At 47.7% G+C, this 18,710-nt stretch overlaps 1 protein-coding gene across 7 annotated transcripts in view; it reads left to right on the top strand.

Annotated features, from left to right (window-relative positions):
• The first annotated feature begins 6,082 nt into the window (after positions 1-6,082).
• Positions 6,083-18,710, top strand: part of ACSL6 (acyl-CoA synthetase long chain family member 6) — a 53,886-nt gene continuing 41,258 nt past the window's right edge. For 3 of the 7 annotated variants that reach the window (XM_040573977.1, XM_040573976.1, XM_040573982.1), the window contains exon 1: positions 10,017-10,149. In XM_040573977.1, the coding sequence (XP_040429911.1) occupies positions 10,101-10,149 (49 nt within the window). In that variant the 5' untranslated portion in view covers positions 10,017-10,100. Of the gene's footprint in view, positions 6,223-8,794; positions 9,731-10,016; positions 10,150-10,317; positions 10,813-18,710 lie in introns of those variants that run through there. The other 4 variants (XM_040573980.1, XM_040573979.1, XM_040573983.1 and 1 more) reach the window with 4 other exon arrangements.

Here is an 18,710-nt window from a genome sequence, read left to right on the forward strand (position 1 = left end):
GAGTCAGACGTTAGAGAACCCTGAATGAAGTTTGTGGAGCAAAGCGTCTCAAATTGTTCCCTGGATCCACAGTAGCTGCAAGATCCTTCCTGTGAGTTTAATCACATCCTGACATACCCATATCAGCTGAGAGCAACGTCACTGTTTAGAGTTGCTGTGCTATTTTTAAGCAATGAAGGGACAATTTGTCTGTCACACACTTCAAACAACATTTTTTCTCTGTGACTCTGATATTGTTTGTCCCACCGAGCCATGGAGACGGTCGCACACAGCCTGTGCCTGTGGCAGAGCGCTGGAGAGTCCACGCTGTGTGGCAGCACCCCGCAGCTGCCAGCGGGCTGATGGCAACGGCACAGTGCTGAGAAATCAAAGCCTGTCATGCTCAGGGCATTCAAAAGAGAAAGAAAGGGAGATTTGACACTGGTGTGAGGATTTCAGCCTGTTTTTCCCTACCTGGGTGCGGAGAAATAGGTATCTCACTTGATCATCTAATAAAATACAGCATTTCATTTTTTTCCACCTGTGGGAAAAGAGATTTAGGTTCGGGCTGTAATGGTGTCATTTGAAAGCAAGCAGCAGGCAGTGCCTTTATCACCGTTGGCTAGAAGTGTCATAGGAAACACAACATCCTTCCTGCTCCTGTGCCGCTTGTTGGCAGCTCCAGCTGCTTTCCCTCTCGTCTGGGGAGAGAGGAAAACATCTCGCTGTAGGGAAAGCCTTGTCCTGGCTTAGGAGAAGGTCTCAAGGTCTCTAGCGTGCCTGAAAACAACTGCTTTAGCATCCAGGAGGTGTTTTCAGAACACTAACATAAATGGAAATCAAAGCCTTCTATGCATTTCTCAGACCACTTGATTTTCCAGCACACCTATATCATCTGTCCTTAAACTCAGCACTGCAATGTTTCACTTATGCTCAACCACACAAACTCAGCTCAGGCATGTTTCTACTTGCTGACTATGAAAGCCCCCAAAATCTGTATCAATAGCTACATCATAACATCATCATGTATTTGTGCAGGCATGTGAAAATAGAAATACTATCTGAAACTCTCTGTGCCACCTGGGAGAAAGGCGTAATCCCAGAATTTACCTGCTCGTGTTTCTGCTTTTCTTTCATAGAGAGTAGACAAAAATAACTCTTTTTTTTTTTTTTCCCCCTGTTAATTTTGTCCATTTTCATTTCACTAACCAACTTCCTCCTTTTGGTTCCATTATTTCAAACTCTGCTCAAATCAGCCTAATGCTGTATTGCTATTTCCTCTTCCAAGAAAATCATCACCAATAAGTGTGTGAATAAGCACAGCCCCGTGGGATAATTTAGGTCACTGCTGAAGCCCAAGAAACGGGAGCAGAGAAGAGCTTAATTTTGAGGTTTCTCACAACTCCACAGTCACTTCAGTGTCCACTTAGGTATCAGTCTGTTCGTGTTTCCGCTCTCTGAGCCCATGGTTTTCAGAAATGATTACTACTGCTTCTGCAGTGGTCTCCAGTTTGGGAGGTATAACCTGAGACACTTTCTGAAATTACGGATTATACTAAAACTGACACAAGCAATATCTGAGTGCCTGCAACTCTGCTTTCACTGAGAGCATCACTGTACTTGTGCTTACAGACTTGCAGGTGGAAAGACAGGTTTCAGAAATGTGACCATGCATTTTGGAGCTTTCCACAAAATAGCTGTTTCATTTTAAAATTACTTGATGACGGGCTATTGGCTCACATCTTACTGGCTCACTGACCACTCTGAATTTCTGCGTGGTTGTAACTTCACTATGGGCATTTGGCTGTCTGGCAACACCATCCTTTGTTTCTGTTGCCTTAGCAGCAGTGAAATGACTTGAGTTACCATCTCTCCTGTTGGGTATAAAAAGACCACCTCAACAGAAATATTCCTGAGGTCATTAATGAAGTGAATTAATTGTCTGCTGTATATAGTAAACGCAACAGCTTCTTGCATGTAATTCAATATGAATATCTAAATGTAATTAATGAGCATGAGATGGCTCTCATCTTTTTGAGCTGCTACTATAGAACATACTAACTTTACCAATGAACATAAAAGACTGGATGAACCAGGCAGATCAAAGGTCTATCATGACCCAGTGTGCTATGAGCAGCAGTGGATATTTAAGGAAAATGGTGTGAGATACAGAGTGTACAGAAAGATCTTTCCTCATGATGTCTTCCTGACAGATGGCCCTTGGTGATATAAGAAGACTCTGAGACAAATGTTACATCTGATTGCTGTATTTAATGCCACAATGTTATTTTCTGTAAATTTAACACATTTTTGAACCTAAGCATAGATTTTCTTCCCAAGATCCTGGGCAGAGTAAGACTTATGTAGAGCCCCTTGCTGTTTTTAGTGAGGCTGTGTTCCCATGTCCATGTCTATGCTTACCAAGACTGAGATTTCTGTGCTGCTTGCTTCCCCAGTCACTCATCATCACTTAGATGGCTGGACTTGATGATCTGATGGCTAGACTTGATCTTGAAGATCTTTTCCAACCTGGATGATTTGGTGATTCGAACATAGCAAAATCATCCTAGAACATTTCCTACTCAGCTTCAGAGAGTATTTGATACCACTGCATGCTTTCTGTCATTACATCCAGATGACATTACGCAATGCAGGTCCTTTGTACTGTTAATTCTGGCTTTAAATCCTGCTGATGACACATGCTGCTGTGAGTAGTTCTTCTAAAGTAATTATATCATACAACGACATTTTCCCTTTAGTTTGACTGAAGTCAGTCAAACTCGTTATCTCTTTGGTTTTGTTTATGTTTTCTTTTTACACATTCAGTTCTCCATCCATGCATTGAGATAAGGATTCGTTTCTATTACATTTGTATTGTTAGACCATACAGTGCATTTTATTCCACTGCAAGATATATTCTTTGATTCCAAACAGTAATGAAAGATTTCACAGCCACTTTTGCTGTTATGTTGCTAACAGTGATCTGTTCTTTCCAGGTGGCACAAATGGACTCCACACTGATGCTCTTACAGTGCTTCTAGAGTGACCACCAAGTTCAGACTCAGCCTTGAAATTCATATCTCATTTATCTTCAATTTTGAACAGGTTTCTAAGTTCTTAACCTTGTTATTACAAAACTTATGTGACCTATCCTTTCTATCTTCTAATTAAACCAACATAAACAAACAGCTGGCGGTCACTCGTAGCAAGTAGAGAAACAGCACAAAAAGCCCCAGTAAATATCTCGTTGTCTGCAATGAAAATGCTACGGGCTCTTGTTTAAAAGATGCTCCATTTCAGTACAACCTAAATATATTAAACCATGAATAAATGTGTGAAAGAAATAGTAATAAGAAGTCATATAAAAAGCATTTCAGCCTGCACCTTCAGTGGGCTATTTCTGCAGCTCTTTGACTTCTGCTGCTTTTACTGGCATTGGCTCAGTCCCCAGCACTGTGTGTCTGCTTGAGCTCTAACAGCAGATGGCAGCTTACTCAAAAATAGAGGGGCAAAAAGGATTACTACAGGAGAAAACAAAGCAGAAAGATCACTGGCATGCTCTGCCAGCCTGCTGCTGTTGGCAAGGTCACATCATTGATCAACAGCAAAATTCAGCCATGAGGGATCTCTGTGCTTGCCTAGGCTGGGGAAGTAAAGTGCTTTGCTTCTCTGTGTAGCATTTACAGCATAAAAGGAGCCTGGTCGCTTTTTAAATAATACAATCGACATTTCATCGAGTCACCAGCGTATATGACCTGTCACTTTACAGTCACAGCACAAGCTCATTGCCTGCACAATGCTGCAAACACTGGTGTCAACAGATCTGCCTCAGCTCCCTGTTCACCCTCCTCTTGAGATTCCTCCATGGCCTGATTAAGAAGGGAAAGAGAAGCAAGGGTAATTTAACAGTCAGAATAAAATTGTTATACTCCTATGAGTCCTTCACCTTAAACCTGTGACAAAATAAATAAATAAATGTGTAAATATTTTTCTTTAAAACTCCACTTCAACTTGAGTTACAATACTGTCAGAAGGTGGTACTTTCACATGGGCTAAGGCATTAGTTTTGTCATTTCTTTACTCAAGAGGTGCGACCCATTAGCCACAACCCAAATCACCATATCTGTGTTTCTCCATTATCTAAATCCAAGGAGAATTAATCTAATAGAGGCACAAAGGTCATTGCAATGTATGTTTGTATTTATACAAGGGAGTTGATGCTTTACTGCCAGACAGAGGTGTAACATAATTTGCTTCAAGAGAATTAATCCTTACTGACCACAGCAAAAGTGAGATAAAAGTGTGTTCCTGTTCGTTGACAGGAGTCTTCTGGATTCAAGCTGTAAGTATGTCCTCTAAGCCAGAAGAAGTTAAGCTGAATATCTCTTTTTTGCCTTATGTGATTGCAGCATAGCTGGCATGAAGGGTTACGAGATTAAACAACTGTTCTGTCCAACTCTGATATCTTAATTTGTTCCGGAAAACCCACAATAGTACTACTTGTTTTCTCATCTCTCACTATAATGTGGGAAGAGCAGGACTAGAATGTATTGTTCTCAAAAAGCTCTTGTAAGTTTTGACTTTGTTTTTGTAGCTGGAGCCCTCTGAATGGGCATCTGCTCTCTCCTTGCATAACCCTACCAGAAGTAGCTCAGAGAGTTCATGATAATGAAGGCATGTGAACAGAAACAAATCAATAAAGGAGGGCATTGCATCACTTCTAGTCTGATACCTGCTGGTGTTTTTGTGTTCTCAGAATGAAACAATATATTTTTCTTAGTTTGCATAGGCAATCCAATGACTTTTCCTGTGAATAGTTAAGTAGTGGTTTTGTCTCTAGCCTTTTTCTTGCAGCCAGGAAGATTTTTGTCACTACAGTCATTCATCTCAGCTAACAGTTGTGCGTAGGTTAAAGAAAACGAAATTAAGGAGAGAGATTAGAAATTGTCCCTTGGTAAATTGCTTCAGAGTCCAAGAATTACAATTTGTGTGCATACGTGTATTTACCAAATTAAATGTCTTTACTGTGAAAGTTTAACAGATAAAAGTCAGTTAATTAACACTGTTACAATAGCAGGTGGGACCCTCATTATACCAAGTAGAGCCAAAGGTTTAGAGACAGCCTTTTTCTGCAGAAAGTTTGTACCTGTCAGAGCCGCAGGGGCACTAACAGGCTTTGATGGCCCTGACCAGCCTCAGCTGGGCCTCTGCCCACACCCTACCCATGGACCCAGCCCATTTAAGCTCAGCCTTGGGGTCTTTACAGTTTCTGCTTGTATTGCAGAGGTGCTGCTCTCCAGCTCAGCTGCAGCCATGCCTCTTCCTGACTGTGCATCTTGGTGATTCGGACCCTAACCTGTGGATGGACTTCCTGACTTGGCCTCAGACCTGCTTCATCACCCTGGCTGCTGAGGCCCCTGCCCTTCAGCTGCATTGAGTGTGGCTCCTGGCTTGTAGGGAGCAGCTGCTGCCCCTTGCTCTATTCTGACAGTAAGTCTACTCTTGCCATTAAGACTGCTTCTGTTGGTGTGCATCATAGCTTAAACAAAAGCTGTCAACAAATCCAAAAGTTTTCAATCAAAATTGATAATACAAAAGTTGGGGATGCTTTGGATATTTATGTAGCGTGTAGAGGAAGTCTTTGCTCTTGGGGGATGATTTACATTTGAGTTCGAGGGGCTGATCTTATCTCTTCATCTAGCAAAAATGCTCTTCTTAAATGTTCAATGTCACAAAAATAAGGGAAGTTGGCACCATACAGTATGGTTATATAGCTTTTAGCAGCACTTTGTACTGTTCTTTTGGCTATGGTATACAAAACAGATTTATTGCACTGTCAATCCCCTCACTTCTCCCTGACTTGGGCTGCCAACTAGCACAGCTCTGTGTGCTGTGCCCGTAGTAAACACATCATCTGCCCACCCCAACACTGTGCCGCTCTCCAGCTCTGCCCAAATTCCTCCGTACGAGGTGACCGCGGGTAAACACAGCAGGGACTCAACCGTACTCTCTTCCACAGGTGGAAAGGAAAACTGGCTGGAGAAGGGCCGGGCCCAGGAGCGGGAGAAGCAGAGAAGGGCAGAGCCGAGCCCAGGGCCGGGGCCCCGGGGTGGGCTCGGGGCCGGGCGCTGCCGCTGTCCGTGGTGCTGCAGCGGCGGGGGGCGGCTCCTGCGCCACGGGGGGAGCCAAAGCTGTCGGCGGTTCAGCGAGCCCAGCAGGAAAGTGCTGTAGCCCTTTCCGCAGGTACGTGTATTATTTTTTTTTTTTCCAGAAAGTCTGTGAGGCATAATTCTAGAAAGCGGAAGCCAAGCAATGGGCTCGGATGAGGTCCTGAGCCAGCCAATGTAGACTCACCTGTATCATTGATACCAGGCGGAGGTAAAGCAAATATCTCAACATGATGAGATGGTTTGTACCTTTCTACCTCTGGGACGAGGTAATCATAAGATGGAAAGCTACAGGCTTTTCAGGTTCCCATGTTATCAAAATTACTTGTTCCTAAATTGACTCACAAAAGTCTTCTCATGCTTTTAGATATGGCAAATTGGGTGATGTTGTGGATTCCTCTTCTCCACAATTTGCTTTAAGGTATAGATTAAAATCTGTGGCTTCCCTCTTCATGTGAGCAGTAGCCCTGCCAGTAATAATGTGAACTGGCTGACCAGTTCACCAATAAAAAACAGGATCAAGGTGAAAACAAGGTGTCAAACCAAGGTAAATGAAGGGGGAGGAAAAAAAAGTCCCTGCCCAGGAACAGAAAGCAGGGAGGTCTGAACAGCAACAAAAGGAGAGGGAGTTTCTACTTACTGAACAGGTTTGGGACATTTTGGAGCAGGGCATCTTATGGTTTGATATTAGGCTAGCTTGCTTGGCAAGGGGTAATATAAAGCTCCAGAGAAACGCTGAGACATGATTGGAATACTGTCAAACATCTTTTGAATCAACAGAAACGGAAAGCTGAAATAGCATCCTGAATAGTATCTTTACTTAGAAGATTCTTGCATTGATTGCCTCAACGAATGTTGAATTATACAAGGGCAACATGATCTCATAATTCTGCAATGATACAGAAAAGAGGGCATGATTACCATCATAAGAAACCAGAAGGGCAGACAGCTGATACTGAAATGTGGGGGAGTGCTGAGTCACTGCATTAGGTGCTGCCATAGTAACTATTTACCAGCTGGCTGGGGATGAGGAGAGACTGAAAATCCTGAAATAGAAATTTAACAAGTTATAGCTTGAAATATTACACACATTTCAAAACAAAACTTATCAGAACGGAACACTTTCTAAGAAGTTTTTTTGTATTAACTTTACTTGGGGGCAACTAAATTACATCATATTATTGAATGGGCACAGAAGAGTATCAAAAAATAAGAAATTGATGATATCTTCTCTTTTAGACTAATGTTGCTGCGCCTAATTGTGTGAACAAGTAGGAAGCACTTTGAATTTGTTTATTCACAGGGATTTGGCATAGTTTATATTTCCTACAACCCAGACCAAGCTGTGATGGAACAGAGTAGAAGGATCTTCTGGTAGTGACAGGTTTTGGAATGAATTTGGAAATTTAACATAGTTTAGGGAGGAATGTAAGCACAAAGGCCCTGGTTGATCTTTTCTGATGTTGTTCTCTGGTGTGGATATTAAGAAGACTGTTGTTGGTCTGTTACTGGTTTAAATCTCCTGATGGTGTAAGGTATGGCCTCTGCGGCAGAGACGGCTCTGTGGTGTTGTAGCAATTTTGGACGCTTCTGTGACTCATGAGTTCTGAGTAAGATTCTGAGTGACTTCTCACTGTGGAAAATTTCAGCATCATGACAGGTGTCTGTCACTGACACCTCTAGAAACAAAATCTCCATTGCTATCATCCCAATGAGGGACACGATGAGTGAGAGCACTAAAATGGGCTGCTACAGTGGTGTGAGCAACTTCTGAAAATGACCTCAGATAGACCTTGTGATCAGTTGGGCTAAGTTTGCCCTGGGATCTAGTGTACAGAGAAGCAGAAATCTACTAAAGGCTTAAAATATAAGTCAAGAATTAGAAGAGGGTTTACGCGCACAGAGGCAGGAAGCTTGTGGTAAAACACAGGATGTCACCAGTTTTTTTTTTAAATCTACATAGAGATCGGAGGAGCTGCTGCGGGAACTGATGAGGTCAGGAAAGCTCTTCCTTGCAGGGCACAGGCAGACACCCTGTGGGTGCCCAGAGGTCCAGGTGGTAGCTGTTGTGTCAGTGATCCTCACTTCTCTGCTAGGAGGAGGAAAGGAGTTTTCAGGACCCAGTGTACAACTGTATGTGCAAATCTCTTTGCTGTGAAGCTTAGCGGAGTTCTGGGAGCTGGTGGACTTTAACCAGCTCCTACTGCTCCCTCCACTTCCCTAAAGTAGTAGTATTTAAAAGATTCATTGCCTGAAAAGCCAAGGGATCCCATGGGATTAGGATGACTTAATTTGTCCTATCCATCAGCTCCAGTGTTGCCATTTCTGGGCTCCTGCAAACTTCCATTAGCTAGAAGCAGGGCTCAGCAAATAACACTGGTGGTTTGGGGGAAGTCTGGGCTTTTTCAGACATAGTGGCTGTGGGATCTTGGTTGCTTGCTGAAAACAAGATGTGCTGTCAGTCTTCAAGCACACAAATCTTGCTGCAGGGAGGAAGGTACAAAGTGGGGTAGAAAACATTCTTCCTTATCTAGAAATAAGATATCAGCAAGAGGCTAGACAAAAGCTCTTAATTAAAATACTGTTTAGCAGTAGAGATGATTTTCCAAGTCCAATTTTATAGCTGTTTTGTTTGATTTTGACATCAGGTGTAACTGAAGTCACAATTGTTGCAGTCTGCAGCAATGTTTACCATGAGAACTGTAGTCTGAGGAAACAGATGCAGTTGTCTTCAGTTCCCAATGCACTTGTTAGCACACTTAATGATGTCTTTTTGCTTTGAGACCAAGGATCTTGGAATCCCACTTTACTTGAGCAATTGGATGTGGCAATTTCCTAACAGGTTTCGAGAGTGGGCAGCGGTGACACCAATGCAAGTGACATCAGTTTACTCTTCCGTATGCAGGATTTTTTTAAAGTCCTTTTCACAGTGAATCAGAAACCACACTTGAAAAGCGTCTTTTCCCTTCAAATGGAAATTCTTCACTTATGTCAGCTCCATTCTCACCTTAAAGAAAATCAAAGGTTTTTATCTTCAAAAGGAAGTGTATGTCCTGGACAGCTATAATCAGTGCTGAACAAGTGCTAATTCCTCATACGTGCAGGGATTTCCTTGGTGTACCTTGCTACGTGCTCACAAAGAGTTAAGCAGCTGCACATCACAGCTTTGAGCAAGCAGTTCTGCCTGCCTTGCAGATCTGCCATGTTAGTCGCTCAGAAGGCTGAAGCACAAGGCTACGGTGCGTGTTCTTCTCCGTGCCATTCCTGACCCACTTTTACCCCCCTGGTGCTGTGATTACCGGGGGATGTAACATTGGAGTCACTGCTGGCGCAGCTGTTGTAAAGCCTTTTTCTGCAAAGCCTTTCTCCTACCATGGAGCCCAGATTAATTTTCTACTACCAGCTTGTGGGGGAAAAGGTGGAATCCATAAGAACATAAATCTGCTGTCTCCCCACACCCCCCTCACGTTATTTGCCATCGCTAGTGCGTTTTATCTCTGTTCGTGCACAGCCATTCACTGCGTTTTAAGGCGTTAGAATATCTGGAGCGATGCTCAGCCGTCTCCTAGGCACTGGAGCTGGAGGTATTTCGCTATTTCTGCCGGGCAGGGCTTTCAGGACCGCTCCTGTGCAGCAGAGATTCCCTCGGCCCAGGAAGGGGAAGCACCAGCCATGGCGGAGTAAAGTTTTCCCCCCCCCTTCCTCTCCCGTCCCCTGATGCTCTTTGCGCGTTCGGGCAGGGAAAGGATGCTGCGGCCCGGCAGCCTCGGCCCTGGCGAGACGAAGCCGGAGGGCTCGCCGGGATGGGGAGAGGAGGAGGAGGAGAAAGAGAAAGAGGAGAAGGAGGGGGGCTGCTAAAAATACCGCCCTGTGCCGGGGGAGCGCGCCGGGCCGGGCCGGGCTGCGCTGCGCAGTGAGCGCGCCGCAGTGCGCGGAGCGGGGAGCGCCGCAGGCATGCTCGGCCCGCTGCTGGGCTCCGCCGGCTCCGGCTGCCTGCTGCTGGGTGAGTGCCCCCGCCGCTATCGCGACAGGGCCGGGCTGTCGCGATATCCTCGCCCCCGCCAGGGAGCGGGGAGCTGCGCGCCGCTGGGGGTGGGGGGGGTGGCTCCGGGGCTGGGGAAGCGCGATGGGGGCTCGGCCGGGCGCCCTGCTTCATCCCCCCCCCTGCAGCCCCCAGATTTATGTCCCTGGGCTGCCTGCAGGGGGGTGCTCGGTCCGGTGATTTATTTGGAGTGGGGCTGGGAAATAGGGCGGCGTGCGTGGGTGTGCTCCTGTGGGTGCGTGTGCTCGTGGATGTGTCCGTGTGCTCGTGGATGCGCGTGCATGCTCGTGCGCTGTACCCGCTGGGCCAGGGGGTTGGATTCAAATCCCATTGTCTGTGGGCAGGCACGGTGCTTCAAAGCGTGGCTGGGCTAGAAAATGACTGCAGGTCTGAGATAGGTGGTTCTCTGTCAGGTGTTTAGGGGTTCAGCTTTAAGCGGTCTGCTGCACTCGTTCAGGTTTGGGTGCTTTGAATCTGGGAGTGCCTTTTCCAAGGGAAGGTGAGGTTCAATGCCCGTGCTATTTCCCCTTTGTCCAACAGCTTTCCTCTAAACAAGCAGACTACCAAGGGGAAGAAGTACAAAAGGGAAAATGATTTTTAAAGACAGCGTCTTCGCATTATTAGGTAAATATTCTGCTGGGTAGCACCAAGAATGGAAAGCATATAGCGATTGTTTATGTGCATGTCTGCTTGCTGCTTCTGACTCTGAAAAGGGATGTTTCACCCTGGAAAAAACAGGGACCCTAGTATTGCTGGCCTGCATTTTGTCTTTGAAAATATCCTGGCAGCTCCCATAAAGTCGGTGGGCTTACAGCTGCTTATATCAGCAGCTTGAATCAGCTGCTTTGGAGCTGTAGCAAAACTCATGCAGTGCTAATTTTGCCCAAAGGGAATTAGATGGGTGAATCAGAAAGCAGGACTCGGCTGGGAGGCTGCAGGCAAGTGTTTGTTACAGTATTTTGGGCCCAGGGCCCCAGGGACTGTTCTGAGCTCCATTACCGGCTCTGGCAGGCTTGTTTATGACAACAGGAGGAGAGCGGGGCGGGCTGGGGATGTGTCTCGTGGGCCAGTACCTGCTCCCAGGCCTCCGCGTGCACCCTGCAGCATTGATCCCAGTGCGTCCCCGTGCCTCCCGTCTCGGTGCTTGCTCTGCTGCACCCCAACACGTCTCCTTCACGTCTGCTGCTGTCCCAAAGCGTCCGTCCATTCGGGCACTGCCCTGGCTCGTGGCCTCCCTTAGTTCTTTTCCCATTTGATTTTAGTGTGGGTGGGGACTTCAGCCTAACGCTGTGATCTACAGAATAGGTGTCCTTGGAAGACAGGTGTGCCGCTGTTGCCTCTGGTAGACGCCAGGGCAGGTCACCTAAGGGAGACGGATCCCGTTGGCCCAGGGGGGCCCCATCCGACCCGGCAGTGTCACGTTTGCTCAGCTGCATGCTCTGGCTGCTGCTCTTGCTCGTGGTCTCAGTCTTCTGGTGGCTCCATCCCGTAGGCACCGCTCCGTGCTGCCAAGGAAACGCGGTGGCTGTGCCGATTTGCTGAGCGAGGTGCTCTTGGGTGGCCGTCACAGCCCGGCCCAGCACTCTAGGTTATTTTAAGTGAATTTCTTGCATCTTTACAAGGCTTTTGAGTAGTTGAGGATGGGTCTGTAATGCTCACCTCAGTGAAATAATGGTGTAAGTCAGAGAAGGACAAAGACAGCTGTTTCCTAATGCGCAGATGAGCTCTGTTACCTGGCTTGGTAAAAGAGCAAACAAACCCAACAACAACCTCTGCCTCAGGGAGCTGCACCTTGGGCTGGTTTGGCTGAAGCATGACGAGGTTACAGCTGAGTCCCCTGCTCCTCTCCCCTTGAGCAAAAATAGGGAACCCTAGAGACTTCCCCGCTCTTCTCTTCCCCCCTCACTTCATGTGACTGCATCCCTGCGCCAGCCCCACCGCTCGGCACAAAGGGGGGCCCTGTGCTCCCCTGGCTCCTGCTGGTCAAGCGGGACCTGTGGAGGCACAAGGAGGAGGCTCTGCCCCGCCACCGCCGCTACATCCCAAAATATTTGTCAGTGTGTGTTTGCGAAGGAAGCAGAAGGTTAATGTGGCGCTGCAAGAGACTTCTACAGTCCCGCTTCTAAATCCGGTTCTTGCACTGTGACACAGGAGTTCTTGAGGATGGCCTGAAATGTAGGCCTTGGGATAAGGAATGTTTCCTGCTGTGCTTTGTGTGGGAAACGGAGCAGATGCCCAGGGCTGCTCAGACCAACCCATGGAGTGCTGGCTGCTACAGGGGAGGCAAAGCCTCTGTCATTTGATGGGATATATTTAGTTGCTGTTATTCTCCATCTCTCTATTACTTTTCCATTTGAAGAGTTGCTAGATACCATCAAAAGGAAAGAGGAAATGTTTCTGGATTTCTCTGCCTGCTTGCGGGGGGAAGGCAGCGCACAGCAATTTTTCTCTGCTGCTCTGGACTAATCTAGATATTGATTTGATTTTTGTCTTCACTCTACTATGGATATAACAAATGTATTCAAGTAATGAAAAGACGAGAAAAGCGTTGAAGACAGATGGTAAGCTGAATTAACTGAATACCCCTGGATGTAGGAAAGCTGACTTGGGAGCAAGCCAGGGACAAAGAAATACCACATCGCACCAGTAAGGATACAACTGCCGTGGTTTTCGCATCACCAAATGCTGCAGAGCACCACTGGGTTTAAACCTTTCCTATTTATTACATTTCTATGAGGAATTTGAGAGGAATATCAGCATCTTCCTTCCTCCACAGTACACCATTCCGAGCAGTGCCTGCAACAACCTGGAGGCAGGTCAGGGCAAGAGAGAAGCGGCAGGACACAGGCACACACCTCTGCGCTGGCTGCATGGGCACCGAGCACGGCTCTGTTCCCATGGCTTTCTTCTTGGCTTTGCTAGATTAGTCTTCCACGCAGACCCAAACAAAACGATCGGCTTAATCACCTTCTTTTTTTATCATCAAGGAAGAAGAAAGAAGAGCATCTATTAATTCAATTTTTATTTTTAAGTGCTCTACATGCGCTCCTTTGGCGGTGGATCAATACAAGTAATGAGGTTTTCTCATGGCTGCTCTTTATGTCCCTTGTGCTGCTGAGCGAAGCCAAAGCCCTGCAGGCCCCTGGTGCCAGGGCCCGAGCTGTCCCCGTTGCCGTTTGTGCAGGGCTGCAGGCACCGGGCGCATGGGGAGCGATGTGCTCTGTGCTCTGCTGCTGCCCTCGGCCCTCTGGAGAAGGTCCTCATGTCCAAACTGCTTCAGCCTCTCTCCGCCTCTCCCTCTGAACAAGGGCTGGCAGTGCCTGTGAACCCAGATACTCTCTGACCCTGGGAGTTGGTCAGTTGCAGTGGAGTAAGGTGTGCCAGAGAGCACCTGGCTTTGTACTGTGGATTAATATGCTCGAATTTTCTCTCTCAAATCCACAAAACCCCACCTTAAAAGTGGGATTCCTCACGCTTCTTTCTGAGCTTTCCTGTAGCTTGCTGTGAGCCCAGCCTGGCTCCCAAGGGACTTTTCTTTCCAGACGTGCTGATTCTGAGTCCTTGCAAATCCTTTTTCTGGAGCCTCCAAGGAACTGAGCGTTGTTTCCCTACAGCGTGACACCGGTAGATGTTTTGCTGGGCTCGGATTGATTGCCATCACGTGCTATCAGCGCTTATTGATGACAAGTAGCTCACTGTGTCGAATGCTCTTCTCACTGTAAACATTGTCACAGAGCCTTCAAGGTGACCTGTGACTAGTGGGGAAGGAGGTGAGGCAAGAGGAAGGAGGAATTTTGGCTTTTGGCTTCTTCCACACTCTCTGTATATAGATAAAATCATTTAACCTCTGGACTAGAGACTGCTCAATGGAAATCTTGGTGGCTGGTGATGAGAAGGGTAAGGCAGGGAGACGAGTGGGGATTTTTAGCCCGGAGAGAACTTCGGAGCCGCGTGGGCAGCCGTGTCCCTGCTCATCCCGCAGGGCCCGGCGCTGGTCACCGAGCTCCGGGGCTGCGGCCACGCTTTGCCCACCCGTGGGGTTTTACGGGCAGTGATGCTGCTGCAGGGTGTTGCAGGTGCCTTGGAAAATCCAGTCCGTCTCAAAACGCAACCCCTGCTCGGTGGGGGCTGTTAGCCAGCAGGGTGCTTGTCAGTCTTGCCCCCGGTGTGGTGCACCGCTTTCCAAAACGTGGAAAGAAGATAAATCCAACCATCTTGTCCAAGCCCATCTTCCTTTGCACCACAGGAAGCTTCTCAAAGAAACGTATCGTTCAGTGGAAAACACCACCTCATCGGGAAAACCCCAGCGAAGGGAGGAAAAGTTTTTACATCTAGATCTCTGTGCGATGGTGTTGCAAGAATGCAGCTCACATTTCCATTTGCTCAACTGTGTGGCTGCTGTGGTGTAGATACAATCTGAAGACAGGCCACACCACAGGGAAGCAGTTTCCACTTCATTACTGCTAAGTAACACTGCAAAATCAGTGTAAGGTGGGTTGGCCTCGGTGAGGTCAAGGCGACCCCGGGATGTCTGGGTTTCGTTATTTGGCTTTTCTCCCTCGGGCCAGTGGTGTCGTTTGGCACAAGGACCCATGGTCCCTGTCCGGCAGAGCAACTGTTCTAGACACTGTAACTCTGAAATCTAAGCTTCAACCCAGTTTTGCTTGTGACCAGTCCAGATCCTGCCTCGCTGGGTGCCAGAGCAGTGGCTGAACCAACCCATTTGTTTTCCCTGGTGTTTCCTTCCCAACCTCCTCTCTGAGACCATTTCCCCTGTGGCAGCTCTGTCCCCATCCTGCCTGCTCCAGAGGCTGGGCCCCCTCCTCCAGACAGCTTTACCCTTTGGAAAGGATGGGGTTTGTTGGATGGAAAGCCTCGCAGCCTTTCTTCCCTGGGCTGGGCGAGCCAAGCCACTGTGCTTTTTCCTGGCTGAGAGGAGAAGGGGCTGAAGTGGCCTTTGCTTCCCCTGGGGAGCCGTGGGGGCCGAGTTGCCCCAGGGGAGGATGTGCCAGGGTCTCCCCGTGGCCTCCAGAGCAACAGCCAGCTCCTCTCCCAGGCTGCCGAACCCTTCGGATCGGCTCCACCAGCAGGGCGGGTGTTGCCGCCGCTAAGCGGGGAGTCGAGACCGATGACTGCGGGGGTCTTGCAGCCCTAGCAGCGCTCCTGTTTGGAAAATTCAAAAAAAATATCAAACCCTTGATGTGGTTGGGGATGGAGGCCCTGCCTGGGATGGAATGGGATGGGACGGGACAGCCACGTCGTGTCGCCTGTGGCTGCTAGGTGGCACCACGCGAGAGCTGCCGTGCGTTCACTTGGCTGGCGTGCTGACATTACCAAGCTGATTAATGCCTTTTTTCTTTTTTTTCTCTCCTTTGGAAACATATCTAGGAAGAGAGCAAACCATTATTTTGTTGATTTAAATGACTTAGTCTGAGCTATGTTTGCACTGAAATAACAAATGATGTGAATGACCAATGTCTTTTTTTTTTTTTTTGCAGAATTTTGCATAGACCAGTATTTAGGTATAACAAGTAGAAAGAACATTATTTAGATATCTTTTGAAGATTGTTTTTAATGATGGAGAAAGAAAAGACATATCAGAATCCCTCTGGAAATTCTAAATATGTTTTAGCTTGTATGTCCAGTGAAGTTCAGTTTTAGGCAAAACCGTTATTTGTCACTGGAGATGAGCTAATGCAAGGTCGCTTTTATCCTGCAAAATGTTCACATAACTCCTGCTGGCTGCTTGTGAAGGGTTGCCTGCCTTGTACCGGCAGCCTGATGAACGTGAAAGCTTCACGAAGCGACTTCCATTGCGCCCGTTCGGTGCCATTGGAGGGCCCCTCCCCGGCACACCCCACGTCGCTGCCACGGGCGCTGGGGCGGTTTTATGAAATAATTTCATTTTTGGCCCCGGCCTCTGCTCGGCCGTGGCGGGACGGGGTCAGAGGCCAGTTGGGGACGCGGGGTGAGCCATCCCCAGTGACCTCGGCGCTGCGTGGTGCCCTGGCCCTCGTCTGGAGCTGCCTGAAAGGGGGGTTTGTGCACGGCCTCCTCCTGGCTGCCGCTCCCGGCGGCCGCAGAGGCCAAGCAAATCCCTTCAGCTGAGAGGCTGCTGAGGGTGGTGTGATGCTGTGACCTGCCAGCAACAATTCAGGCCTGTGTTTCGCTTGGGAAAAGGCATTTGCATATCCTCTATTCACTTTATTTGGTTAAACACATTTGAAAAGGCAAAAGCTCCCAGCCATTGAGACGGAGGAAGGGGCTGAGGGTGAGGTCCCCCTCTCCACCTTAACTCTTTGAAGCCTTGCTCTGGGCAGAGCAAGGAGGGCAAGAAACAGAAATGTCATAAAGACGCCTTAAAACATCCAGAAAGGAGGCTCTGAAGGCTGGAAAGGGGAAAGTGCTGGTGAAGGGGAAGAGCCCGGCAGCAAGGAGGTTGCAGAACTCCCACATGTCTCTGAACTGTATATTCGCCTGTGTGCATCTGTAGAGATTTGGGGAGAGTCTGCCGAAATCGGCACAAACAGAAATGTCTTCAGGATGACTTGAAAATATCTGTGAAAATAGGAGAGTTTGGATAAAAGCAAGTTGCGCTCAGATCAGGAACACAAACATAGGGCATTCTCCGGGGTGTGAAAATCAGAAAGCAGAACTGACTAGAAACAAAACCACAGCTAGATTAATTGCTGTTTAATTTAAAGTTTAAATAATCTCCCCAAACTAAATCAACAGCAAAGATCCTGAAATGTAAACCAAGTGTTTTAAAATATTCAAACAGTAAAACCGCCTGCTATTACTACCAAAAGAAAAGCGATCATTTCAGTGAAGTATTTAACTTTGGGTATCCAAGAACACCTCCAAGCACAGCCCAGCCACAGATTTCTCAAAAGCCTCCCTTGTGGTGATGCCCACGCACCCTTTTCCCTCACCTCCCGGTGCGGTGCTGGGCAGCAGCCCCGTGCACCAGGGCAGGATCCGCGCCGTGCCCACTGTGCTCAGCCGCAAAATGGAGGCTCCACTTCTGGGTGCCTGGAAGATGTTCTTCGGGTGGCAGCAGGGGAGAGCTGCATCAGCAACCAAATCATCATCGTGGATTTATTTTTTTCCCTTGCCACTCATTGGCATCCTTGCAGTGTAAGGAAATTGAGGGCTGGAAGGAGAAGAGTCAGAAGCACTGGTCTGGTAGCCTCATATTAGCACCCCTAATTATTGAATTGATCCTCTGTTCGTACAGTGTTTTTCCTTCCTGCTGCTCTTTGTAAGTGGTCAGAAATACATACTGCATAATCAATACAAGCATAATGTCTGACCAGAAGTCATAGGAAGGAAAAAGAGCCTGCAAAATAGCAAAACAAAGTGGCAGTCTCCCAGTTTGACATGACCGTCATTATTTTAGTCAGCAGCTGTTTTCTGCACTTACTTCATGGTCAGGGCAGCATTTTCCATGGATGGGCCTTAAGGAATCTGCAGTGCTGTTGGCAGGTTTGTGCTCAGGAACCGAAGCTATTGCCCTGGGCTACAGGAATGTCCTGAAAGACCAAGTAGCAGATATTGGGGAGTTATCCTCATCGTCTCAAAGTGCTGTGTGGGATGAAAGGAGCAGCGGCTGCAACTCTGGCTGTGGTTTCCTGGTGTGCAGTCTCGGTTAGCTGCTCGGTCAGCGCTGCATCCTCCTGGCCATAAGCATCGCTTGGTTCAAAACTCAGCCTTAATCTGTATTTCCCATTAACTTGGATAAAGAGTAAAAACATAGAGAAATTCAATAGGTTTCTCTCTCCGACAATACTTCTCTTTCATGTTCTGTTCAGTCATGAGCACTAAAAGCACTGTGTCTTAATGATATCACTTTTTTTTATTATTTTTTTCTGGACAGGTGGGGTGTCAGCCAAAACACGTAACAGTCCTTTGAAGCCTTTCCATTGATTTTACCGGTAGTTGGATCTCTCTGAGCTTTAGCCTGAGCAGCAATCAGCACAAGAGGTGAAGTCTTATTTCCTTTGTACTTGCAGAGTACAGACACCCCTGCTACTTAACTCACTAAGGTGATGGCCAGCTTTTGGGAGCTTCTACAGGAGCAGAAGCTGCCTGGCTCCTGGTTTGAAGCTCCAAGCACTTTGCAGCTCCAGCTGCCTGGCTGGGGCCGGGAGCTCAGCCCCAGTGCTCAGCACCCAGCTCAACCGGGCCCCACTAACGTGCCTACAGCAGGCTCTTGGCCTCTGAGCTGCAGCACCATCAGCTCCCACAGCAAACCCCGCGTTTGGGTGAACTGCAAACTTTCCTCAGTGGCCCATCCGAAAAAGGGAAGACAACCGTATTCCCCTAAAACACTCTCCTGATTGCTCTGCTCCATAAATCACTTGGTGGAAAACAATGGGGCTGCTCACAACCTGAGCTGTTTGACTACAAAATCTTGTCCGGCTGTAGCTCATAAGGAACGACGGGGCAAGGACTGGAGCTGGTGAAAATTGCTGAGCTCCCATGAAGGCAGCGATGTGATGCTGATTTACACCAGCAGGCCA

Source organism: Cygnus olor, chromosome 14 (assembly GCF_009769625.2).
Source record: "Cygnus olor isolate bCygOlo1 chromosome 14, bCygOlo1.pri.v2, whole genome shotgun sequence".
Lineage (NCBI taxonomy): Eukaryota > Metazoa > Chordata > Aves > Anseriformes > Anatidae > Cygnus > Cygnus olor.